The 27,883-nt window shown below is 45.4% G+C and overlaps 1 protein-coding gene across 1 annotated transcript in view; it reads left to right on the top strand.

The window, feature by feature from the left end:
• Positions 1-27,883, top strand: part of gli3 (GLI family zinc finger 3) — a 90,961-nt gene that overhangs the window by 37,870 nt on the left and 25,208 nt on the right. The window contains 1 exon segment of the mRNA XM_054623011.1: positions 11,460-11,565. Coding sequence (XP_054478986.1) covers positions 11,460-11,565 — 106 coding nt within the window.

Raw genomic sequence — 27,883 nt, 5'->3', positions numbered from 1 at the left:
CTTCTTACCACAACACTAATACACGGGGCTTTGCTGTGGGATAAGAAGAAAAGGATTGAGATGAGGATTAATGAGGGAGGAGTCTTTTTTTCCCTTCTTTTTTAAGATCTTAATTGTTTAGAAGTGTGAAAGGGATGCGCAGCGCCGACATCTGTTTACATTGTGCGCTGATTAGTCGGTCAGTGGTCCTGCAGCAACAGTGAGCCCACTTGCTGGCGAGGCATCTCTGCTTCCTCCAGAGGGGATCTTCTTCTTTAAAGTGTCTCATTCTCACACACTTGCCCTTCTTTGTCAGACTAAACACATCCGTGGAGGGACTTAAAGAGCATCCTTTTCAATGGCTTTCTTGCAAATGTTAAAACTCTGCTCTGAGAATGTTTATATAAACGAAAAGGCAAAGGAAAGGAAAGTAAATTTGCCAAGTTTAAGAGACAATGCTTAAGTATGTTGGCCCAGAAGTGACATAAGTTTTGTGGCTGTACTGTATCTATGTTACAGTATGTTTTTGATAGAAGACAAACCACATTAAGTGTCTCTCCAGGCTGTGATGGCTGCCTATCAGCCCGATAGACTTTGGGTTAGCTCCTTAAAAGAATCTAACCCAGATCTGGCTGCCAGGGCCTAATCCCCACACCAAAGCCTTTGCTGTCCTTGACTGATCTCAGAAACCGTGCCCGCTAAGCTAGAGGCGGTGGAGGTATGGATCTCTTGGCTGAAGGATTCCTTCACATGCAATACCGTAACCCTGCTCTCTGAGCCTGGCCAAAAGTTGACCGCAACCTGGATCATTCTGGCCCTGTGTCCTGGGAAAGCTTGCGGTAAAACTGAGCCATAGCTCCAAACCAGTCCAGGTTTTTTTTTTTACGATGTGGTGGGGGTGGCGGGTGTCCAGTCACAGGGGTTAAACTCTAAACTGCTGTGCAGGGCTGATCTCAGGTCTACTGGGCCGTAGCACGCCTGCCGCTGGCCTCCGGCGTCAGTCTGTCTGCCTCAATATCAAAATGCAGCTGACCAGTGAACTGAGTGAGCTAGCTGTCACCAAACTGAACGTGATCCGCACAACAATGGCCTCTCTACTCTCCACACTTAATTACAGTGCTTTGGTCTTTCAGTTCATATGGACTGGACCTTTCCATATGTCTGGAAAGAGCAAAAAAGAGCAATTATAAAGTGCGTGTGTGAGTAGAAATGGAAAAAAAAGTTCCAACAGAGCACTCTTTGGAAATTGGAGCGAAAGAACAAACTTTTTTGGCCTCTTGTTGTTGGTTTGAACATGACAAGTGCTGGCTGGGATACAGGTTCAAACATCCTCCCCCCTCCCAAAAGAACTTGGGAGTACAGAGGAGAGCCTGGGGTGAGAAGACACGTGCCCGTTTCAAGGGTAAGTGTTTGTCTTTGTGATTGTTTCAATATTGGCTTTCAGAGCGCGGTGGCACGATGTAGTCCCCCAGCGGCGTGCCGGCACAGAGAAGCCTCGGGCACACTGCAGGCAACGGAGAGGGATCCCTTCCACCCACCTCCTTTCATCAAGAAAGAACAACATGGGCCGGCGCTCTGCTGTGGCCCCCTTGGTCCAGCTCACCAGGGATAATCAGATGATCCCCTTTTATACAGCTTATTAGAGGCATCTTATGCTGTAAGATGGGGCCATATTCTCACATGCATGTGCCCCCTTTGTAGCGCATGATGATTTAAAAGGGGGTTAAGCAGAGTTTGAAGTGCGGCGGAAAAAAAAACCCCATCTTAGGGTCATGTGGTTCTCTTACCACAAAAGCCGATGCGTGTGAACTCAATATCTGCGCACAATGGCGGTTCTTATTAACAATGACAAGATTAAATGTGAAGGGGCTGAGAAGAATTAAGAAGAATTTCCAGAGAACTTAAGATGTTCAAAGAAGAATACTCAGCATTTCTTGGTATCATCGTCTCAACATCTGTCAGCGTGTTTTACTTCCCTTTTCAAATGAGACTGGTTAATCAGTCGAGTCACAGAGGCCAGCGGGAACAATAGCACTTTGCTGATGATGTGAAAGCTTAAAATGAAGATTTGCTGCATCTTGTCCATGCAAAAGGAGAATAAACTGCAGCAAACACCACTGGCAACAATAACATTAAGCACGATACTTAAAAAACAACAAGGCTAAAAGCTCATGGGGGCTTCTTCTTCTCAAGTTACCCGGTATGGTCTCCAGTAGGATAATCACCTCTGTGTGCTACGGGAGAGTTATTTCATGCCTTTCTTCATGTTTGCTTCCCGTGTATCCAAATCTCATCGCTCCTTCTTTTTTTGTTGTGTATTTGCATTCCTCTCACTTAGTGGCAGAGATAAGCGCCCTTATCCCTTCAGCCAACAACCCCGTATCTTGCTCTCGTCTCTGGAGGGGTCGCGGGTGTATATTGTTCTAACACGGAGAGGAGGCTGATGAACACAGTGTAATTAAAATGTTTTCTAGCAGCCTGGTGAAATGTTAGATATCGCTGGAAGGGAAAGAGAAAAGAAGTCAGAGCAGGAGTCTGAGGTTGTAAGTGAGACGGAGGGGTAGGAAAAAGGAGAGAAGAGCCAGAGAAGAGTGGAGAAGAAGGAGGAGGGGGGTGTAACAAAGCAGAAAATGAAGAGAGACATAAAAGAATGGGAGCTCAAGGAGGTCAGGCCCATCACAGGCTTTGGTGTTGCCTTTAGAGATGCCTGGGACAGGTGGCAGCTCCAGACAATCTCGCACCACAGAGCAGCATCCTCTCAGGAGGAGATAAGGGATTCCTCCATCCAGGCACCCTCATCTCCTTCCTCCTCCCACCTCTCCCCTCCACTCGCTCGCTCTCTCTCTCTCTCTCTCTCTCTCTCTCCACCTCCCTCATGCCCAGCCGCAAACCCCCCTTCCAGACGCGGCGCTTTGATGTGGCTCAGTGTGAGCGGGGCAGCTGTAGGCCACGGGGGCTGCGGCAGCACCGCTGGGCCGGCGGACCGTTGGGAGCCCACTTCGAAGCGCGGCTCAATCAGTGGGGCTCTCCGGTGCCCGCCACTTTCAGGTCTCATTAAAGCGCTCCGGCAGGGTTAATCCTCTTTAAGGTTTTTACATGGGCCCCCAGTTTGTCTCTCTGCCCAGGCTGAGGGGAACCCCTGGGCGCCACCTGCGTGACAAAGACCCAAATCACTGTGACACAAGTTCCCCTCCGTCTTCCTCCTCTCTCCTCCACTAACCCTCGCATGTTCTCATCTCTCTTCCCCCTTTTCCCTCTCGCTCGCCTTCCCCCTGTGCATTCTGCCTCTTCTTTTCACTCCCCTTTCCCTTGATAGTACCTAGGCCTGGTTGTAAGTCTTTTAGGATTATTTGGGGGTGGAATGTGTTGACAGGGGGGTGCAGTAAATGGATTACAACTTTGTCCTTGTTTTTGGGATGCTGTGAAGAGGCAAAGGGGAGAGATCAGGAGGATGCGCTTTGAATAATGAGAGAGGCAGAAGAAAAAAAGAGATAGACAGCGAGCAGGATTAACAGAAAGAATTAGGAGGACGACGCAAGAGTGAGAGAGAGAGAGAGAGAGGGTGAAAGAGAGGCTAAGGTGACAGCGATGCAAAGAGCAACGAGATTGGAAAACTGAGAGAATCACAGAGTTCCAACTGACCTAATTGGTCCAGAAGCATCGACCTCTGTCTGGCCCTGCAGAGCCAGACGGTCTGATTGCAGTGACACCGGGCTTTGTCTTTGCTCTGTGACACGCAGTTTCCTCCATTAGGCCAAATAATGGCCACGTACCTCTAGAGGCCTGCACAGACTTCGTCTAATGTCTGTATGGGTTTGGTGGAAAACAGAGGCATAGGCTTACAGTACAGGGGGAAATATCATTTGAATGTAAAACATATGTAAAGGACAGCGCTGGAGGTTTTGAATCCGTGACCATTTTCCAAAGGATACGATATGTTCTCAGATTGGTTTCCCAACTTCCAGGCAGCCACTGGTTTTCCCGCTTATTTGAATACACGTGAAAATCAACTTTCAGAGACTTACAACCTACTTGAGACAGAGCGACCATTTTGTTTTTTGAACTCATAAATGTTCCAAGATTGAGATTCTCAAATCGAAGCCGACGTGATGCAAAAGACAACATGCTATTGCGACACACCTAAATAACGTGGAATCTTGGATGCCCTTAAATGCACCACTGAGGAGCACCTTCTTTTCGCCACATTACCATGTGATAATACGCAATTCTGACATTAAAATAAAGGGGACAAAACACTCACTGTGATGGATTACCACTCTTAACCAAGATTAAAGTCTCTGCAAGCTGATATTCATAGCACACAATATGAATACAGAACTACTTGAGGCTATTTGTGTTACAAAATATCATTAAAAATACCCGGCTTTGGTCAGTGGCCTCTCGGCATGATTTCAGAAATTGAGAAGCTGTCCAGTTTCCCCCAAGCAGCCCAGAGTGTTATTATAATGCAGGTGTATTAGCCTCACAGTCACTATCACACAGCCACATGCAGGTTTAGTATCACCTTCATAGGGGCCCAGAGAGGAGCGGCGGCACGGGGCTATGGAGGGTCAGTCTGTCACCCCGCTAGCCTGATACAGCTGTGGCAATCATGAACACTGTCACTGATACGACCGTGGCTCATAAATAGGTGTCGCGGTAAACCCGAATTATTTATCATACATTTATGATACAGTCATTTAAATGGAGTCTTTAAAAAAAATAAATAACAGTTGACCCCAATCCCTGAAAAAAAGATCTCAAAAAAGGATCGAACCCGTAAGCGGCCGTATGTTTGAGTCAAATAAATCACACAGCGGGGAGTTTGAAGCAAAAATAAAATGTAGCAAAGTCCTGGTGAGTTAACCTGAGGTTTTAAATCAACTCCCTTCTCTCTGAGAGGCATCATTGTTTGGAGAGGAGGAGATAGACAGATGTGAGGGATAAAGAGAGGGACGGGGGGAAGAAGAAGTGTAGCGCAGTGTTTTCAGCTACCTAAACTGCTGTGTAAATCTCTCCCGAGCTGGGTGGGGGGAGGGTGGAGGTTGGGGTAGGGAAGAAAGGGTGCTGGAGCGAGGGTGGTGGTGGTGGTGGTGGTGGGGGGGGAGGCCCAACGCACAGCGCTTTGTTCTGCTCCCCAGCTTATCCCAATCTGGAGAAATTCACCAAATGTAGGAGATAGATTGGAGCTCCGCAGAGGCCCTCGTGAAATAACCTTCACTCCCCGATCCACCACTGGGATACATGGGGGAGGAAAAGGGGGGAGGAAAAACACGGTGTATAGCTGGGGTTGGATGGCGCTGGGGGCCCCCCTTGGAAAAGAGCGGCGTGCGTGCTTAGCTCCACTCTCGTAGCGGGGCGAGGGTCGTCGTGCTGGCGTGCAATTTGTTAAGATTGACTCGGCTTGGTAAATGTCTTGCAGATGCTGGAGCTCCATTAAGATTTTTTTTGTGTGACTTATGGAGAAGGGGAAAGGGGTAGAAGAGCAAGCTGCTTGGAGCGCAGCCTACATCTTGATCTCCTCCACCCTGATTGCTTAAAATCAAGGTTCCTTACTGTATGTTAATTAAGATAAACGTCCTGAGAATGGATACATATTTTCTAGGGGATACACATGTGTAAAAAGTTGAACTCTTGGATAAAGTTCGGCATGGAATCGTTGCAGGTCAAGTGGATGCTATACTCGTTTGAGCAGCAGTGGTTTAATGACAAATGATCCAGAACTTAACTTGGTAAATATTGGCACACAGGTGGAGATAACCTGCTTGAACATTAAGTCCAAGAGCAAATATGCATAGACGTGTAGAAACCATGATGAGAACGGATGGGCATTCATTTGACTTGTTCAGTCTAGACAAACAAATGACTTCTGACAGCGAGTAGCGATGGAATGTATACGTGAACGGGAGGGGGGCTGTTTATCGTGCATAGCTGACGTTTCTCCTTTTTTTTCCTCCCTTCCTTCTCTCTACTCACTTACTCTTCTTCTGCTCTGCTTTTCTTTTCCCCACTATGTTAATTACTTTTATCCACAGAGAGATGGTTCATGTTTAAGGGTGTGAGAGAGCGATTGAGCAAGAAAGCGGAAAAAGAAACACAGAGCGGAAGAGAGAAAAAAAAAAAAGATCTATTGATTTCGAGAGGAAAGGCAGAGTGTGATCTGCCAGCCTTGTTTATATGATGAATGGCAGAGAGATTGGCAAGGCAACACTTAACATTCTTCTGCTATTTAACCTCTCTGCCTGCTTTCTTCTCCTTCCTTTATTACTATTTGCTCTTTGCTGGAAAATAAAAGCTTTCTCTGTTCTAGCGCCCAAGCGTGTACTCGCATACAGTAGTGAAAGCTCCGCACGGCAAGAACATTAGGCTAATTTATACAGCGGTAATTAGGCCATTAGACCTGAAACAATCTGGGACCCCGTAATTAAAGCAAAGCGCTCCAAAAGTCAACAGCAACTCCCATTGAGCTTAGCTAAACAGTCTCCGAAAGTGTTATTTACATGTCCAAACAGCTTGAGGTCCCAGTGTATGCAAACACGATGAGAGACCGGGGTGTGAGGGGATTGATCAGAGGGAGAAATCGGCTTCACAAGGGAGCCAGCGTCCAAAATACTTCTAGTGATAGTCTGCATGGGGATTCTCCATCTTCTTATATAGTTTGTAGTTGTAGAAAAAGTACAGGCACATGAAAAATACTCACTGAAAGATGCCCTCAGGCTGAAGTGTACTTTAAGAGTTTAAGTGTGATCCTTATGCTCTTATTTTATGACGATAAATTGATTGATTTCTTGTCCTGTGGTTCTTTTTTTTATGGACAGTGTGTAGCATTTCGGGGGTGATTTATTAGCAAAAATGGAATTTAATCTTCATAGCTATGTTTTTATTAGTGTGTCATCACCTGAAGCTAAGAATAGTTTATATTATATATTATATCTATATAGGCAGCGGGTCCTCTTCACAGTTTCCATAATGTTGCACCGCCTTGTTCCTACAGTAGCTCAGAACCGACAAACTTACGTTACATTGCATATGAGTGTTTGCTTTTTGGTGAAATATTAAATATGTTAATTGGATATCTCATTGTCACAAGTGTGCTGATGTAAATTTAAAGAGGGCCTCCAGGTAAAATAGTTGGAGACAACTACTACAAATACCTCGAGGTGACATCTCCAGTAAGAAGTATGAAGAAAAAAAAAGCACCACTAACAAAATACGCCCGTATCCGCATTGTCCTGTTGTTTGCAACGAGTCACGTACATGTTCTTGTTTTCACTCCCATAAAGGAGCAACACGCAAACAGACACCGTCTGGAGCGTCTTTGCAGAGCTGTGGTGTAACTGCGGGGCCTCGGTGCAGACGAGCGTGCCGGAGCAGTGAGATCATGAGCTGGGAGAGAGGTGGCATAATGAAATCTGGCAGTCACAGCCCCGGCACAGGCTTCATATGTTCCACATTAGCAATGCACAAACCTCTGGAGCAGGGCCCCAGCAGCCCCTTTCCTCACTCCGCCTTAGTCGCTTATGACAATCTGTCACTGGCTCTTTGTGCTCTCGCGGCGGAGCGTTGGTGAGAAGCGCAGTGTTTACGGAGGAGCGCTCGGTCCTCGGCTGCGGGTTTGACACTCCGTTAGAGCGGAGTCGGTGAACCTTCGCCAGAGGAGAGGAGGAGCCCAGGTTTAGCAGTCAAGACAATAAAACTCACAATGCTGAGTTGACAACAAAAGAGAAAGATGAGAAATTGTTTGTGTGTTATCAAAACCCAAATCTGAATTGTGAGTGACAGGTCAGATTCTCCTAAAGTATCACATCACATGCGTTCCAAAAAGCCCAGTGAAGATCCTTTGTGGTAAGACTGCCATTATGAAAGGAGATTAACCAAGAGCGATATTGCAAATGATGTGCTTTAGGCTTTATCCTCCCCTTGTCCTCCCCCCTTCTTTTGAAATTATTCAAGTGTCCAATAAAGGGACAAGGCAATTACCATCCTCTCTTTAATGAAGGGGAAGCTGGCTTTTGGTCCTGAGCACGGTGTGTTTGTGTTGAATTAGAATTAATGAGCCCGGTCAAAGTTTGCCTCTAATTGCCCTTTCATTAAGACCCATTTGTAATCATCTCTTAATGACTTCCTTCCCTTTGCTAAAAGAATAAAAAAAAGAAAAAAAGAAAGTACACTAAAAATGAATACTGCTGCTCTGGAGTCATTAAAATGTTTCGAGAAGAGTTCTGAAGAGCTGATGAATGGGTAGAGAGCTCTACAAAATGTTCTGTATTTCAAAAAAAAAAAGTTTGCAGTGTTCGTGACTTTCGGTGTTTGATTGGCTGAGATGACTTCTTCGACCCCTCTCACTTTGCCAGTGGTGGTTCACCAAATGCAAACCGTGACAAAACCATCGTGATTATAGTTTTCCTTAGGAATGCTGGCGCTGCTGTGGTGTGAGGCCGCAGTGGGAAGGTAAAAAACGGTGGCGCGTGCTTAGGCTTCCTATACGCCCTCCAGCTGTATTGTGTATTGGAGAAACGAGGAAAAAAACGTGAATATCCAGAAGAGCAGGGGCAATTTAGTCCCGGAGTAAACAGTAAGTAGTCCCTACAGGAAATACTGGAGATGGATTGCAGGATGGAGAGTCGTCCCCCCCTCCGCCTCTCCTCTCTCCTTCGCCCTCTGTTCTTTGCGACTGTATACATTCCCTCTAGTGACATAGAGCTGTTTGCCTCGCTAATGGAGAGCCGTGCTGGCGTAAAAGAGGTGGCGGTCTCTATTTAGATAGGGGCCGTGGTAAAGTAAACTTCAGAGTTGGATTTAAATAAACCTCGGCGGAACGGTTTGCCATGCGGCCGTGGCGGCGAGAGGGGGGGGAGGAAAGAGAGGAAAGAGTGATGAAGGAGCAAGAAAGAAAAAAGGAGTCCAGTCCAGGCGCAGGGCTGTGCTGAGTGAGGAGCTCCAGAGACATAAACAGAGGGGGGATCTGGGTAATTCAATGAGGAGAGGCGGATGTGGGATTGTAGGTGTGTGTGTGTGTGTGTGTGTGTGTGTGTGTTGCGGGGGTGAAGGGGTGGCGTCTTTAAAATGATTTCACAGTTTGTAATCTCTACAGTCATCCCTCATTACCTAAGAGGACAGAGGTTAGTTTAAAGTTCAGTAAGATTAGAGAACATGAGGCTTTTACTCCCGTTGAGCCAGAACACAGCGCGTAGACCCGGGCGAACCTGAAGTTTTGTTTCCGACTCTGACAGCCGAGGGCCGACAGCCTCGGAGCGGAGCTGTGCAGAGTAAACAAAGCAGATTCTACCACCAGCCCATCTCTCCATCCCAGAAAACCCTTATCCCTCCCTCAGCAGCTCAGCCGAGGTGAGCCGAGCCAAAACCGAGTCATCAGGAGGAAACTATCAAACAGACGGAGAGACGGAGCGGTCAGATATTTGCCAGAGCTGCTTGTAGGAGGCTTTTTACTTTGCTATTGTGAAAACAAAATGAAAAACCATTCAGAAAGTTTGCCTAAGTTTTTTTTTCCACTCATTTTAAGGAAACCCAAATGTGTAATGTATAAATAATATATGGATAAAGAGAATTTAGACAGTTGTTTGAGCATTATTTCACTTGATTCCTCATCTGAAAACCCACTCAATCTCCTCCTCAACAAGTTATTCCCTATTCATTGTCACCCCTGCAAGAGCTCAAAAGATTCCCATTCAGTGGGGGCAGTGTTTTAGACTTAAAGGGACACTCCACCAACATGTCAGAGTCTATTTTCTCATCATGTTAAGCACTATATAGCTTGTGAAAACAGATGTATAATGTTGTCTTTTGCTTGTAGAGCGAGGTTTCCAAAGTCTTAGAATGTTTCTCAGGTTACATCACCCGGGCATCTCGGTTCTTACTTGGAAATCCACATGAGGGAGTAAAAGTCAGGGTATCGTGACTTCTGCTGCTTCTTCCATAAAGACCGATGACTTTATTTCAATATAGCAGCAAACAACTATTTGCTAAGTAAAGATTGAGTGGAGTAACCTCTATCCTAAGCAGAGAATGAAGTCCCTCTCCCTCTGTGTGTGTTGTTATCTGAGCCAGGCCGGCCGTGCACGCTATTAGTGCATGTGTGCGTGCACTCTGCCGTTAGCTCTGTCAGCACTTTTGCGGTAGTTTGTACTGTTAACACCGCTAGCATGTTAGCTCAGTCTGCTCAGGTGTCGTCACGTTGAGAGCCGTAGGGAGGCTAAGGAATGCTCCGAATCTCTTATAATGCCCCTTTAAGACTGGTGCAGGATTACAAACAACCCCAAACTGACCCCCCCCCCCGCCTTTAATTGTAGCTGTGTTGGCTCAAGCTGGCAGCAGTCACAACCCAATGAATGACTTAGTGATGAGGTAAGGACACCTGAGAGGTTCTGTGGGGGGGATCAACACCTGCTGCGTTGCCCAGCGATGCAGCTGCGTTTGGCTCGTAGAGCTGTCGGGCACCCCACCGTTTGGCCATCCGCCCTCTTGGCGCACACTTCTAAATGTTTACAAGGAGAAGAAAAACAAAACCACATAGCTCGCAGCCTCAGAGACTCGCTGCGTAAAGATATGCAGATGTTGACACATGCTTTGCCTCGGGGTGGTGATACGCAACTTGGCAATGGTGTCATTCACAGGCAATAAAGTGACTTTTTCTGGCGTTGAGTTTGTGTAGCATGTGAATGAAAAGGTGATTTGTTGCTTTGCGGACCCCTGTGTGCGTATTAGTCATTCGCTGTACAAGTTTTAACCCATTTCAGTTTCACAAGTCGACCCTCAGCATTTCAGCCAAAATTCATGGTTTTGCTCGTTGCGACTTGTCCAGCAATGGATTGCACCGTTGCAACACAAAATACCAGCTTGAGTTTTTTTTAAAGATGGTTGTTTGGAGTGCAGTTAAGGTTAGAAGATGAGTAAAAGCGTAAAGATGTGAATTCAGTCTGGTGCTAAATTTCAGGGGTAAAAATAGAGAATGGCTTGGAAGCTCATATTATGCAAATGTTTCAATGTTTTATCTTGAGGGAGAACAAAAAAGAAGCCTCTCGATTCTCTTTGGCAGTTGTGACTAAACACTGAAACGGAAAAAAGGATGTTTTTGTCCCCGTTTTGTACGTTTCATTGGTTGTACTTAGACGTTATCCTTTGTGCAAAACCCATATTATGCTTAGTACGCTGACGAACATGCCATTTGGCTGCTTTCCTAACGGATATTTATCGCTGTTTATTGTTGAGTTCTATCAGCGTTGAGACATTTTGCAAAGACTTCCTCAGCGAACATTTCTGAGCAGTGCAGCTTTTAATGAGGTCTCATTTGGGCGGGTCCGCCGAAAGATAGCCATCATCCACTGCCTTTCATTAAAGCTGCTATTTAGATTAGCTGAGGAGGGAATACATTCACATGACGATATGCGTTCAGAGGAACCGGTGTAAAAGAAAATGTCTAATATTTATTTTTCTCTTTCTCTTTCTGTTATTCTACACAGCTACTCCACAGTTCTTCCCCACCTTCCATCCTCCCGTGCCAATCGACGACAGACATACCCAGGGACGTTACATCTACGAGCCCTCCCCTGTGCCCCCTCTTCATGTGTAAGTCTCTCAAACTACTCACACACACACACACACACACACACACACACACACACACACACACACACACACACACACACACACACACTCAAAAAACTACCGCCGATCATACCTGAGAACACGTTTGATTCGGCTGCATCACACCCATCACTGGCGAGCTCCCCACTCCCCTAATGGCGATACAAATCAAGCTCCCCAAACTTCCTTCCGCCTGTGGCTGCTGGGCGCCTCTCTCTCTCTCTCTCTCTCTCTCTCTCTCTCTCTCTCTCTCTTTGCCTTTTCAGGATCAAAAGGCCACGGCCCCCTGAACGCCCGCGCAACATGATCCGCATGTCAGAGACACGCAAATGAACATGTGTCAGAGACGCGGAAAATGAGAGCGGGGCGAGGGGGGGGAGGAGAGAGAGAGCCTGGGAGCGAGCGATTCTCATAAGAGCAGTGATCAAGCCCTGTCAGGGAGAAGGGAAGCCTCCGCTGACATCCACCCGTCTCTGACAGACACAGATGGGCTCCTGACACACAAGCGAGCATACCGCTAACCAGCCCGCCTCATCCAATCACACGCAGGCGCGGGGTATCAAAAATGAAGAGTAAAACATGGTGTCATGCCTCGTAACGGAGACTGGTAGGTATTTAGAAACAGGGGATGTAGTACTGCGGTAGTCTCGTATTCCTCTCTCTGACGGTGCCGGCCAGGTCAGCAGAGAACTTCAAAGCATTCCCTCGGCTCGCTCACTTTACATACACTCATGCACAAATTACTTTCACTCTTTCTGTCTTTTACTCTCTCTCTCGCTCCGTCATTTGTATTCCTCGCGTCCGACCGGTGGAAGATGCCTCATCGTCCTTGCGCCGCTTGTTTCCTTCCCCGAGCAAGACACGGAGGAAGCGATCACGGCGCGACGAGGACAAATTGGATGGGGCAGCTACTTGGGCCGCATTATGTTTGATATTCTTCATCATTATCAACTCCCCCCTTCTCCTCCTCAGGAGTCATATCTCTCCCTTGCTGATGTGCCACTAAGCGTAATGAATTTTTTATGTCCCGTCCCCCCCCCTCCTCTTTTTCCTCCCCACCTCTGGCCCACCCTACCTCTCAACCCCTCATCTCCTGCTCAGGGGGGCTGCAGCAGGGGGAGAGAGAGAGAGAGAGAGGCGAGGGAAAAAAAATAAGAAAAAGGGAGGTGATTGATGCCCCGTGTCACTGCAAACAAAATGGCAAATATAATTTAGCATTTAGCTTATGCAGAGATAATGGGGCGAACACGCACCGGCAACGTAGGCTTGAACAAACAGCCGGGCTTGTTATCCGTCAGGAGTGCTTTGGTACGACGTGGAGCACACAGGTTAGGGAGGGGGAGGGAAGAAATGAGGGAAGGGGGGCAGTGGAGGGACAACACGGAGCCGGTGGAATTGAATTAAGGTGGAGAAGTTACGCGGCGCCGGTGTCTTCAGTCACTCCGTCCGGACAGGCGTTATCTGTGCGCTTGGTTTGCTGTCAGCGGGAACACGGCCGTGCTCCGCCGTGCTACTTATGGCCTATTTATCCAAGCCATTAAGCATAGAGCTGTTTAATATGACCCGCCATGCCGAGGGAAACTATTTGTCATTATTATACGACAGCCTGTTTAGTGGGCCAGCCTTATTTTAAATCTGCAAACCCGCTGTCACGCGTGTTGTCTACGAATTTACGTGGGTTTCATGCAGAAATCACCTCAACTACTTTGGAGTCTTTGCGCCGGGAAGCAACGATATTGCCTGCTTGATTAAAAAAGCTGCACTGAATTCCCTCCAGTGAGAAGAAGCACTCATCAGATGCGGTATTACAGCTGGCTCCAACCACCTGATGGCAAATTACATTACATTAATTACACTTCCAGGTTCAGCTTTGTGCAAGTTTCAGCAGAACTTTAGGACCGTGGAACTGCAGCCAGAAAAAGTAAAGTGAGGATTTAAAAGTGATGCATTGGGCTCGGTAACGTTGCTTGTAGTCGGGCCGAGCAAAATAGAGGCAGTCAACGTATAGCTGTGTCGCCTCGGGGGAAATGGAGGACAGGAGGCGGCTTATGGAGAAATATTGAATTGTTTTAAGACAAGTTCTCCTCTGTGAGCAGAATTAATCGTTATTAGCCCTCTCAAAGATATGCCTAAGTACACAGGGACTATTATTGCAGTACTTCCCCATGCAGCCTCTCATTACGGCCTGTAATTACAGTTGGGTTGGCCCTGCGGCGGTTCCATCAATCCAGCCGGCTTCCCCCCGCCACGCACGCAAGCCCAGTCACCGCTGTGGCGTCCGTGTCCGGCAGGAAAAAGAAAAAGAAAAAACACACCGCCGAACGCCCAGCAGCTTGTTTCCTCTCCGCCACAATGACACATCCACCATCCGTACGTGGCAAATGAACAGGATCATATCCTATTACTGTGAAGGGCCTAATTGAAACATGTTTATTTATGGCCCCCGTTTTCAGGCGAGGAGCGGGCGTTAGCAGCGCGGCTAACGGGGCGCCAGCGGTACGAGGCGGTAGAATTAAATTAAAAGCTCATAAAATGAAATATGCTCCGTATTAGCTGCTTGACACTTAATTTGCCTTCAAATGAGCAGAGGAAATCACAAATTAACTGTCCTTTGTTTTTTTTCACCCCCCCCGCTTTACCTCGCCTCCCCTATTAGGCAGGGGAGAGCGCAATTACAGACAGAGGCTAATCGTTTAGTTTATGAATTCTTGTGGGGAAGGTACCAATGTGCCATTCAATATTAAAGCCTCAGGGTCAGGAGGGGGGTGGGGGTCTCTTCCTGTGGATGCCTGCTTCACTGAGGAGTATATTCACGTGGAAGAGAGTTTCTACAACCCCGGTTTAAAAAGAAAGCAAAGCCAACTAACAACAAGCTGCTCCTGAGCTTCCACAACCTCCCAACTTAAGCAGAACCTTAATGTCCTGTACTGATCCAGGACCAGCAGAAAGTCTCTCCTGAGTGTTTTTTTCCTCTGCATGCCTCTGGTGTGTTAACAGCTGACCTCCAGTCTCAACCAAAGAGGAGAAAGAGCCCTTCGTGCTCCAGAGAAGATGCTTCCTGCTTAAATAAACACATTGATCGGTGAAGAGCAGGCTCTCCATGGGAGCTCTGGTCCCCTCTGCCACCTCCATTGTGCGGGACTGGCTTAATGGGAGTTTTTTTGGGGGGGAGAAGAGAACGCTCCTTTCATTGCAGCTTTATTGCCTGACCACGGTACACAGCAAAACAAAACAGGCCTCTCATGCGGCTCAGCGACGGCTCCCGGTCACCCGGCGACCGCGCAGAACAAACAGAGGTATTCGCCACAAGTCAATTATCAGCATCGGAGTTTACTCTGGAGTCCCCGGGCCCTCGTGCTGTGAATGGGGCCACTAAAACAACAAAACATTCTTATGGGATAAGCAATTGACTCACAACCTTCTGCGCGGTTATCGAATGTGGATTTAAGGAACGAATTAGTCACGAAGACAGAGTCCATATAGGAGTTTGTAAAGTCGTAAAGCAAATAGAAAGCTTTGAACTTTGACTTTCAATTTTGTTGTGAATTTGTCAAGAAATACAAACTTATCTTATACAATACAACAATATTTAAAGGTTCTAAAAACAAAAGTATTTGGAAGCATCTCAACGTGAGAGCAAATGTTTAACTTCAAACCACAAGAATTACATTTAAATCATCTAGAGAGGTAAAATAAAACATACATTTATAAGCCAGTCTTCACTTTTTGTATACCAAAACACAAATATCTTATTTAATGGGTATTTATTTGATTCTGTTCTGAAATTACAAAACTGCATTAAGGATTTAATGTGTTTAAAAAGCGATAATCTGAAGCTTAAAGATGCACTTTTTTTTTTTTTTTTTTTTTTTTTTTTTTTTGATTTTTCAGAAATAAAACTTCTCAGTGTGACTCATGAATAAAGTCATGAACTGTATGTTCTGTTGGTGTAGGGAGAGTGTGCAGGTGGCGGCTGTGAGGTGTGTGTGTGTGTGTGTGTGTGTGTGTGTGTGTGTGTGTGTGTGTGCGTGTGTGTGGTTATTTCATTCAGGAGTGTGTTTGTTCAGCTGCAGGGCCGAGGCCTGACTAGAAGGTATTCTGGAGGCACCAGGGGAGAGAAACCATGAACCAGGAGAGGAGTTAATTGACTTAACGGCTGCATGAGCTGTTGCTCCAGAAGCATCATTTAATGTAAAGATCCTACCAAAAAAAAAAAAAAAAAAAAAAAAAAGCGGGGGAATCACCTCGTCAACCTACCGATTTTATTCTCTAGGCACCCGAGATTCTCACCAATTTCACACAGTTTTCCGTAAACCGACTCTTTCCCTTCTCTCTGTCCTCTGCCTTTGGTGGAGAGAGGGTGCTTTTTTTTATTCTTTTCCTTTTTCTTTTTTTTTTTTAAGATGTGCGCCGTGTTGTTTTGTTATTTACATAAACTGTTGTCGGAGCGCCCAATCTGGGCATAGAGGAGCGGCGTGTTGCTTAGCATAAAGACCACGGTCTTATCTCAACACATCCTTCCAGATGGGACGAGGCCGAGCATTGCAATACACACACACACACACACACACACACACACACACACACACACACACACACACACACACACACACACACACACACACACACACACACACACACACACACACATAATGCAAAACAATGGAAAGACAAAAGGGTCTACTGTAGCTTTTATAGAAGCTGGAGGAGACATGTTCTGTAAGTGTGCAGCTTCATCAATGAGTGTGTACGGTGTGATTTGAATTTGCATCGTCAAGGCCTCATTTAAGGTTTCAGGCCGACTTCTACACACAATTTTACAGTTTTTTAATCAAAAACTGGAATTTGTAACTATATAATATTTTTTTATGCATTTGCAGCATTTCTTCTCGTCGTTAAAAAAACGAATAGAAACCATTGTCTTCTTGACGATTTGCTGTTAATATTCACATTTGAATATTGTCTAGACTTAAACAGAATGTGAAACAGGAGCCATAAATAACATTAAGAATTGATGATTATTTCATAATCTCATCTGATCATTTTGTGTCCAGATATGGACGCTGTCACCGAAAAAAAAAGCAGGGGAGAGAGAGACGAAGGCCACTTTTTCATCCTCCTCTCCAACTGTCCAAAACCCATTCTGTGTGACTTCATAGGTCACCTCCTCTCTGGTGCAGTCACTGGTTTCACTCCCCCGCTCCCCCCGTCTCTCTCCTCCCCCCTTTAATACTTTCTCTATGGAGTAAGTCGGGGGGACAGGCGGTCACGCAGTAGCTGGCTTCATGATTAATGGTGTTTATTCTTGACAGAAGGCTCCTTTATTTATCTGCATTGCAGTTTCACTGATACTATCAGTCACCTGAATGAAAAATATTCAGTCATACCAATTTTGCAGTATAATTGAGTAGAGTCACTTCCTTTCAGTTTTTTTTCTCCCCCCTCGCTCTCCTCTCCCTCTCTATCTGGCAGCCTTATCATCGCCACAGTAATTTTCGCGCTGCGTTGTTTGATATGGAGAGGCTGGCTTTAGCCGTATTTGACATAAAGCCTCTTCAATTTTCACTGGAGGAAAGAAAAAAAAAAAAAGAAAGGAAGGGGGGAAGAAAGAAAGTTGTGCACCACTCTGTGAAAATGTGCGAAGAAGGGGGGAGGAAGTACCGCTCCCCTTTTTTTTTTTTTCTTCTGAGGCAATTTCAGGATTTAGAGAGAAAGGAGATAAATGCCTAAGCAGAAATGTGGGCAGATTGAAGTTACAGTATATCTATTTTTTTGTAATACACCAGTTTCAGAAGCCTAAATGGGCAGTGTAGTCTTTTTTTATTTTTTTTTTATATTCAGCCTCTGCACAGGACCGTGATGTTTTGAAGGCACCTGTGTATTTTGAGAATGATAGATCCAGCAGGTTGGGTGAAAAAAAAAAGAATTTGGCACAGCAGACATTTGACAAGACCTGTAAAGGTTTTAGGGTTGAGTCATTACCCGTGAAGATCTGTTAAGACATGCTCCAAAACTCTACTTACCGGGCTAGGATTACCTACGCTGGAGCTGCTCCTGCCGCTCTGCGTATAGTTGTATTCCTCCCTAGTTATTAAATATCACATGCATTTTTTATGTCTTTTTTTTTTTTTTTTTTTTGCTCCTTGCTAAATGGTTTAATATATCTTAACGGCAAATAGTAATCTCTAATTCATAGCGTTTCTGATCTACAAATGATTCCTTACACTTTTATTCATGCAAATCCCGTCTGATTATTCACTCAACATATATCTCCCGTTCATTGTTATTTCTTCAGTGTAAGTCCTTTGGTTGAATTTAATTTTAGGCTCCATTAAAAATATCTTTTGAAAAAAAAAGAAGGTACATTTGGATAAAAGAGGGGATACATTAATCTCTAATACGAGGCCTTGTGAATTTGCACATGTAACACATTAGTGGATTTGATTTTCTCTACTCGAGTCATTTGCCCCCTCTTCATGTTTGAGATCTCAATTTGTAGCTCTCCCATGGAGCACAATGGAAAACCAGGTCTGAGGGGAAGAGATAACAGGCAGGTGCCAACAGCTCTGCGCTAATATGTGTGTGTGTGTGTGTGTGTGTGTGTGTTTCTGTGTGTGTGTGTGTGTGTGTGTGTGTGTGTGAGAGTGCCTCCATGCTGACACACGCACACACGCTGGTTTGAAATATTTACCCGTCAGTGTTTGAGCGTTAGTTTATTTATTTCATTCGTTTTTTTTTGTTTGCAATTCCCCACCTTTTCTTTTCCTTGTAAATATATATATGCCACATATAAATATATTATCCATGCATTTTTAATAGTTAACTTCTTACAATTCAGATCTCAGACATTTAATAATGTATAGTTTGCTAAATAATTGTTTAAATAATTATAATATGCATTATAAATAAGGCTGAAGCTAATTATTATTTTATTATCACTTAATCTGACTGTTATTTCCTTGATTAACCGTGTCTGTAGTGTAAAGGGAAAAATGGCAAATCACTATTTCCCAGAGCCTACAGTGACATATTCATAATGTTTTACATAGATAAAAAAAAAGTTATAAATTCTCTCATTGGAGCAGCTGGAACCAGACAAAGTTCTGTAGTATAGCTGGAAAAATGCCTGTAAAAATAATCCAAATAGTTTTATGTCAATCGTCTAATTTATTAGTCGACTAATCATTTCAGTTCTGATTCCAAATATCATTGGCAGCGACGCTCAACAGCATTTCATCTGCGTGGTGTATTAGATTCATAAAGGGCACACACAGCCTTCAGTGGTTCTGGTGGTAAGTTGCTCGATGGGTGTGGCAGGCTGTCACTTTTATGAGCCGCGCCGGTTCTTAATTGGTTTTGTAAAAAGACCCTCCTCTCATTGGCTATTAGAGATATTAGCCGCCTCCTCACATCATCTCCACAACCTCCTGACGTCCGCTTTTCTTCACAAATAAAAACGAACCTCACTAAAGTCGGGAGGAAATACAGATTTCTTTTTAGAAAGGAAATACTTCCCTCCTTACCTAATGGCACAATTATCAATTTTAGCCCTAGACTCTGAGTCAGTTCTCTGCTTTTTTTCTTCTTTTACTTTGCCCTACAGACGTCATGCTGTAGCAGTGTAGAAATGTGGAATTTCCATTACTCTGATCTCTGGGCTGTGGGCTCCAGACCCTGCGATCCTACTCTGGGGGCCAGTTACAGCGAGTAACGAGAGCGGGGGAACAGGGTCATAAATCCTCCGCAGCTTTCCTCATTTTCCATCCTCCCTTTCGTCCCTCCCTTTTCCTTTCCTCCCTCTCTCCATCTTTCCTTACTCAAGCTTTCAATATGTGATTTAAAAAAAAAAACCTAAATGCAACAATGTAAAATATGAACACATGCCTCCTTGGTCCAGGAGAAGTCCAGTTAAAGACAGTTTTAATGTAAGAGGAAATGAGTTCATTGCCTCCCTTACAGCTTCTGCACCTCCTCTCCTCCTCTTTCTTTCTATTTGTTTATCTTCTAAGTCACACTCCTTTTACACTCCCCCCACCAATGCAAATTCATTCATATCACATAAAGCGATTCTCTCAGCCCTCTCATTGTCTCCCTTATCAGATGCAGTGCGTCCATTTCATCTGATAGCGGGATGGTTTCATCTAATAATGTCGTTTGGCAAAAATGAAACCTACTTCTGTTTCCCATGATACTTCACTTTCTTTTTTGGACCAGGGCTCAGACCTGAGGTGTTTTTCATGCACGCAGCTGCAGGGTGACCACACTTATAAGAATGCATCAGGCTTTTTTTGTTGTATGTCCATCATCTGTGTGTGAGTGATTTCGCCACATTAGTTTATTTAAAAGGGATTGAATAAAGCTGAGATAAACTACAAGTTTCTCCAGAGCAGGCTTAATAGGAATTCCCTCCCCCTCATATCAGTTTTGTGTCACTCATGTAGCAGGTTTGTGAAACATCCTCCTTTGGGTAAATCCAAAGTGTACACAGGTCTGTGTTTAAGCCTCCCAAAGCTTCATCAAGCCCGAGCTTGGCACCGCCACGCACTCAGCCCTTCTCCATGATTAAATATCAAGGAACTCCACATGACATTTTATTAGTCCAACAAGATGGATGAAATGGCCAGAATAAAGTAGGCTGTGTCTTTTCACTTTCCCACCAGCACTTGCCTTTCTTCTGTCCGGATTTTCTCTCTCCTTTTTTTCTCTCCCTCCTCTACAAGAAGTATGTATTAGGAAAACGTGATGGATTTCATTCTGGAAAAAGGAGATTTTCAGCGCAGAGAAGGAAACATATATTCTTGTTTTCTTGTACCTGATGCTCCTGTTCTCCCCCTCTCTCTGAGTAGCTCCCCCTCCCTCCCCTCCTCCACCTCCTCGCCCTCCTCTTTTTCCTTCTTCTGTTGTTTCTACCTCAGATCTCTGTCTGAAGGATTAACCATCTCCAGCAGTGTGTCTCTGCTGTCTTGTAGCGTCGTGTATTGTTTGTGATTTGCTCAGGCCCATCCGTGCGGCTGCTCATTTCAGCAGCCCAGCGTGACCTGGTGAATTGTGGAGGGGTGGGATGAGAGTCCACGCCGCTCCTCCCAGCCCTGGGCCACACTCACTCTTCCTCACCTGAGATGGGCTGCGTGCACGCTCGTTACCTACAGTTGTCCGGGGGAGCGGAGGCGGTGGGGTGTGGAACCTGAACCCTGTTTAGCTGCAGGCGTCGGCTGGGTTTCTGTGTAAAAGGCATCGGGGCCATCGAGACGTCACTGGAGAGGAAGAGGAAAGATAGATGTGCTTCCTCTCTGTTTTCTTAAGTTTAACACTTCAACACCCAGGAGTCCCCTTCTCCTGACATCTCCGTAGCCCGAGGCATGCCAGAGGAACTCAAAACACTGTCTGAGAACAGCGCTAATTCTACTTGCTTTGAAAAAAAAGAAATCAAGTTAAAAAGTCCAATCGCAAACATACGCTTTGTTTGTAAAAAAAAAAAAAAAAAAAAAAAAAAAAAAGGCAAAAGCGTGCATGGGAGAGAACAACAAAAAGGAACAAGAAAATGTGAGGTTTTTTTCCCAGCCCCCTTGTAATTACAGGAAAAAAAAGGGCAGCCTCATTTTGTGTCATTTCACTTTCATGTTTTCATTCCCGCGCCATTCACTCTGTTGATTCGCTTTGGTAGCCATTCTTATCTCGATGGCTGAAATTACATTTAATTGCAGAGTGGGAAAAAAAATGGTTTGAAACAGCCTGCGAAGAAGAAGAAGAAGAAGGAGAAATTAAAAAAAAAAACTCCTGCTGCGTGGCAAAGCCAAACACAAAGTTTTTAGCGTCGTAGTAATTTGGAACCAGGGCGAGCGGTGAAAAGATGTGTCGTTTTTGATAAAACAAAATGCTAAGGGAGCCTTGATCTTAAACAAGATGCCTTTTTTTATCATTTATTTTTTTATGTGTGACACCACACCTTCAGCGGGTTCATGACTCAGGCGGCAGCTATAACCAGATCCTCTTGACACCTGGACCCGGTTGTTATGACTTGAGCTTGTCACACTCGCCGGCTCCTCTTGATAAACACATGTTATCACTCCAGCAGCGTGGAAGTGATACGTGCCTGCAGGGATGTTCTGTGTGCTTATATGTAGACAATGTGAGTGTGACGGAAACACACACAGGGGGGAGGAGACACGGAGAAACCGAAGGAGAGTGGCGGGCATTGGACCGGTCAGCCTGTGTGTGTGTGTGTGTGTGTGTGTGTGTGTGTGTGTGTGTGTGTGTGTGTGTGTGTGTGTGTGTGTGTGTGTGTGTGTGTGTGTGTGTGTGAACTGACTCTGCAGCGTACGGGAATGTCTGGCACGCCTCCAGAAGTGTCCCACAGAGAGGGGATCCTGCTTGATGTGACCATGAATAGAAAGCCATCCCCCGGCTCCATGAACCCACCCCGGGCCCTTTGATGTCAGGGGGTCACACGGAGCCCTCGTAGCTCCGAGGGGGGGGGTGGGGGACAGACATAGCTACCATGAACGCCTGGCAACCTCACCGTGCCATGCCAGGCCCGCCGTCTGCTCTGCCCGGCCAGGAGGGAAGAGGAAAAGCAGAGACTGTTAACGGACACGTTCCCTGAAATATACACATTGGGTTCTTAGAATTGTAAAGAAGTTCATTTCAAATATGCAGTTTGACAGATTAGATCTCTGCAACATGTGATCTGTTAAGGCACTTACTTAAATATAGTAACTGCCTCCTCTGGGTTTTTGTAAATCTCCAAAAGTTTTTTCTAAAAGTTTGGTGCCTACAGTGAAACTCTACGCAATACGCAGAAGCCAAACTCCTCATTTCCTCCTCTAACTTAATGACATTTAAACAAGCTCCATTTATAGTTGTGTGTTAAGTGGTTAAGCAACGAGTTTGGCATTTTGGCCGTCGCCATCTTGGATTTTGGCATTGGCCATTCTGTTTTTTTGCAACCAGTAAACAGAAGTGACCATATTTGGGCTATGGAAGAGCGACGCCATGGTGCAGACGCTTTATTTGCACCATATATAGCTCTGGGAGCTGTCAATCACAAGGTAGCCCTGCCCTACAGCATACTCTAAATGAGACCATAATTTATCTTCTTTTCTTGAAGAAGACTTGAAACTAGCGACTGAGACCATAAACTCATGTTCACAATGTTTAATGAGGTAATAAATCAAGTGAGAAGTAGGGTCATTTTCTCATTGACTTCTGTACAATCAGACTTCCTTTTTTAAACCAGAGGAGTCGCCCCCTGATGGCCAGTAGAGAGAATGCAAGTTTAGCTAGCAAAACAGAGAGCACATTGTATCACCAGATAAACAGTCAATAACACTGATTCACCAGATGTGCTGATGGCTTCATTTCAAGCCCACAGAAAATACTATAAATGCGACTTGGCGTGTTTCTTAGCCGCTCTCACAGCCCTGCACATGTTGATTCGTTTTTTAGTTCGATTCGTAGAGGCACTCTGGGGTTTAGTTTCTCTTCAAAGTGTTCATGATAACCCTTTAAGCTCCACAACCACTGAGCAAACTCCATCTGCTGATGAAGACCATGGCGTACGCTTGAAAGCTTGAGTAAGCCAATCTTTGTTAATGGTAATTTTGGTCTGTTAGCATTAAAACCCAAATCAGTAGCCTTTTGACTGTAGAAAAAACTGAAATATATATCCCGTTGGCAACTATCAAGAGTTAAAGGTTAAAGAAAGTTGGCTTCTAAACATATTTGGCATGTTTCTCAAAGATTTATGACTCATCTTTTATTTGCCATCTGCATCACCATGTTTCCACATTGGAGTATTTTCAAAAGGGGGTGGAAATTCTGGCCTTAGGTTGGAAAAATATGGTTTTTTTTAAATGTATCCACCTTTTGTGTTGTTCATTTTTTGCCAAAGTAAAAATGAATCGTTACCGCTGCTGTAAATGTCATAAATGTGGAAAAAGAAGTCATTGGAACCGGCTTTAGTGGGAGAACTTAATGAAGAAGTTCCCGTTGAATCATTAGAAACCCAGAATATATATCTGCCTCCCTCTGTTTGTGTCTGTCTTCCCACTCTCTCCCCTTGTCTCAGCTCCCTTTCCTCTCTCTCTCCTTGGGTCTCAGCTGGCTCTGTTCCTGTGGCCCTTTGATCTCAGTGAAAGGGTTCAGAGCTTTAAAGTGCTTCTGTTTCCGCTGTCAGGAGCCCCTTCTCTTCCTCCTCTCTGGTTTAGGCTTTCATAGCGGTGGCAGCCTTGTGCTGTGGCTGGGTGGGTCGGGTGGTGCGGGGTGGGGGCACAGGGTTTCTATGAGGTGGTGAGATTGAGCCGAGGTTGGAGGGGAGGAATGGCTGTCAGCCTCGGTCAGGAGAGGACCTGACACCTGACTGATCCCAGTTCCCTCCAAAACCCCCAGTTCCCAGTCACTCAGCCCCTTGTGGCCACAGGGGTAATGTGTCAAGACAGCTGGGTCTAGAGAGGTTTTATTTTCATATAACCTCTTCTTCCTGTATATTTCGTACCTGAGGACCTATTTTTTAGATCCTTCTTTCACATAATCACCTAAAGATATAATGCAACCTGGCTGCAATTGCAGGATTTTGTCAACCAAGGACTTCTTTTACCAACGGAACTATGTTTTGCATTTGTGACGATCTGTCACTTTCAGGGAGCAGCACAGGCACGAAGGAGCCAAATGCAGACAGCAGTGCAAAGACAGGACTTTAAATACTCCAGAAACTAATCAGACAACAAGACACAGGTGGGAAGACATGAGGGCAGAATGAAAGCTGATTGGTTGTTGGAACAATGGGAACAGAGCAAGGCTGACGAGACTAATACGACACAGGTGATGCACAGAGAAATTGTGCATGCTGGCTCATTGGAATGGCTGTGACACACTCAATAGAGAGGGATCGTAATTCATTTAATCAGTTACACCTGTGTTCACGCTGCTATGCCATGATAAAATGGCTACTGGCCTAAAATCCCAATGTCAGATATCTTTACCTTAATCTTGATATAATAAATACGACTGCTGCACATTGTTTTAACATTTGAAAAAACGTGTTTCTCAAACACAATGTGAATTTGTTCTTCAAGTCATTCAGGTCCCTCTAAATTGGCTCAATAAGCTAAAGATAGATCATTTTAGCTGCATAATTTCCAGTATGAAGAAAAGTGCGAAACATCACCTGCATCTAATAAAGTTGAATGTTTAATTCACTTTCAAAAAACAGAAATTAGATCATTTAATAACATCAATAGCAACAATTGTGTGTCATTATGTAACCCAGTAAAGTAATCCGGCTATGAACATGGAGTATGTTGCCTATGACAATCTATTTTATACACATATACTGTATATACCTGGTTGTTGTAAAGACATGAGACTTCTCAAGGTGGACTTGGTCAGTATCGTGACTTCTCAAGCTGTTTTTTCCTTTTGTCAAATCTCCGCCTCGGACCACTCCAGCAGCTGTTCATGAAAAACTGACATTCACAGTTGCTGGATTATTGGCTTTAGACTCACCAATTTCCTGTACCCTTCTGTGAAGCACACATTTTGATTCCATTTCATGCGCGACCGTTTCATGCCCGGGCTAAAAGTATTTTGCAGGCCGCTGTGTCAATACCACGAGGTCTGACTGCTCGCACCACAATGATACCTTCTGTCCCGAGTGAAGTCATCAACCTTCACCGCAACTGTGTGTTTTCTACTGCAGCTTTCACCCACCCCAAAAGAATTATTAGTGCTGACATAACCTTGTTCCAAACAAAGATTCAAGGCCTGTTTACATGAACACACACACCACCGTCCGCAAAACCCTCAAAATCTTTCGGGGGCATATTTTAACTCGGCAAGTGTGTATTCATCCGGTGAAATAGTCCGACAGACCGCCCCGTGTAAACATGTGATATCCTAAAGAGGCGCTGGCTGGTTTAAGCAACGCCACGTGAAGAGGAAATGGCTTCCATATGTCGGGAGCTCAGTCTTTCCTTGTGCCCTGTTTGTCTTCTTTGAGGGTTAATAGGAATTATGAAGGTTAGAGGAGTGAGAAGTTGTTCTTTCTCTCTCTCTCTCTCTCTCTGGTGAGTCAGAGAACCCTGCGGTACAGCTTTGATGTAAATCTTAAATCAGGTGTAACTAAGACGCCACTTCTCCGGTACGCTCACACCTACTCGGGCGCACACACACACACACACACACACACACACAGGGCGAACATTCCTGCACACACGCTGCCAGATTACTTCCTTTTCGTCATGTTGATTAATGCGCGCTGGCAGATGCTAAGGCGATCGCGGCCCTGCAGAGAGCAGCTGAGCGCCGAGGATCGGACACTCTCTTGTTTTTCTTTCTTCCTCTCACAAGTACAGAGAAGGCTCGCCGCACTCCCCCAAAAACCATCCATCTCTCTGCTGTCCGACTCAAATCCCCTCACACCTGGCTCCGCACCCCTGGAGACCTCTTTTTCTCTCCCCCCTTTTTTCTCCTAAGTCCTCTCTGTCCGCCCATTCCCCTCCCAAAAACTCATAGTCCATATCTTCACACACTCCCTCCTTCTGCTCCTCCCGACTACTGTTCCTGCTCTGACTGTCTTCCTCCCTCTTTGCAGCCCTCCCTCATATCCTCTCTCCACACCTTTATTTCCCCTTCCACCGTTCAACAGGCTGAAATCTCTCCGTTCCACCGAGCCAACGTCTTCCTACCAATCAACACGTGGGCTCTCTTTTTCTGTTCTTTTCTTTTCCGGCCTTCCAGTAGGGCTCTGCTCTTACTCGCTATGTTAATTGGAAAAAACAAGCCAAGCAGAGGCATTTAGCCAGGGTCAGTGTAGGGAGATGCAGCCAACGCATGACAGGGTTAATCAGTGTCATGGCAGCCAGAGTGGGTGTCTGGCTCTCCTCAACCAAAAAAAAAAGCATGTGGAAGGCCAGACGAGGGGAAAAAAACGTTCTACCTTTCCTTCTGGGTTCTTGTTTCTACATTGAAAATGTCTAAAACGTCATATGCAACCATTTAAGGGACACAGACTCATTTGTCTCGTATACTTTGCCATTAAATGCACCGTTTTTTCAGAGTTTTAAATGTTTTCCATGCATATAAAAATATCAGGTGCAGGTGCGATTTAAACATATCTGTTTCTATTTTGCTTCTTCTGCAGTCATCAATGACAAAGCATGGTTTTTTTTTTTGTTATCCCAATACGCTGCACGTGCACATAGGTGTATGTGTGCGTGATGCATGGCCAGGCATGTGGCATCAAAGGCAGCATCACTCCGCGGTCAAGGTTGTTGATCTGTGTAAACGAGGCATATAATGCTGGCGTGGGGGCTCATGACTTGCTTATCATAAACACACCTGTGCACGGCTGCCCTCAGCGTGACCCGCTAGGTGTGGAGGAAGTACAGCAATCTCTCGTAAATCTGCTGACGGGGAGACGTGCAGAAACACACACACGATCAAATGGAGGTGAAACAACAACAAAAACTATCCATTAATCTGTCACCGTTGCTCACTATAACAATGAGACTGCTCCTCCTGAGAGTGAGAGTGTCTTTCTCACACAACACATGCTTCAGCATCACTGAGACAAGTTGTCACAACGCCTTTAAAAAAAAACTCATTCCATAACCCCTTTGGGCTCATTACAAAAGACAAAGTTTGTATGTGTGAATTCCTGCGTACACACACACATGTGTCTGTCTGTCCCTGTGTGTGTGTGTGTGTGTGTGTGTGTGTGTGTTTCCGCTCCCCAGCGCTCATTATTTGCCCTGGCCTGAGCTCTTTCATTAGGATGGCTGTGAAGTGGAGGGACGGAGGGGCTGGTGGGGGATCAGGGGACGGGGCGGAGGTCGTAATTGGGCTGTTCCGCTCCCCTGGCCTTGCTCAAGGTCACAGTGAAACAAACTCCGCGCCAGGTCTCGCACTCTTTCTTTCCCACCCTTTTCCCCCCATCTCTCCTCACCTCTTCCTTCTTAAACCCCCACTTTGTCTTGCTTCGCTCATCCTCTCCTTCTCCTGGGGTCCTTTTGTCACAGTAGACCGGTCCACTGGGGAGCCGCGGAGAAGTGGAGGGGCTAATTCAGTCTAATCTCTTAGCCTGTTAATGTCTGGCTGATATGTGGATTTCTCCACAACCTCAGGGGAAGGCCTTTGTGGTGAAGGCCATCATTATGAAGTTTCCTTGCCCTCCCAGCCAATTATAAAAAGGGAGAGAAATTAGTTCATCTCAAACTTGGCTCCTTAAAAGTTTCCCTGATTGTTCTCAACTTTATTTCATATCTCATAGAAACAGTTAACGTTTTTGAGGAGCGTGATAGTG

This window comes from Anoplopoma fimbria, chromosome 21 (genome assembly GCF_027596085.1).
Source record: "Anoplopoma fimbria isolate UVic2021 breed Golden Eagle Sablefish chromosome 21, Afim_UVic_2022, whole genome shotgun sequence".
In the NCBI taxonomy this organism is placed as follows: Eukaryota; Metazoa; Chordata; class Actinopteri; order Perciformes; family Anoplopomatidae; genus Anoplopoma; species Anoplopoma fimbria.
The sequence above is the reverse complement of the archived record's forward strand: the minus strand, read 5'-3'. Positions and strand labels throughout refer to the sequence as shown.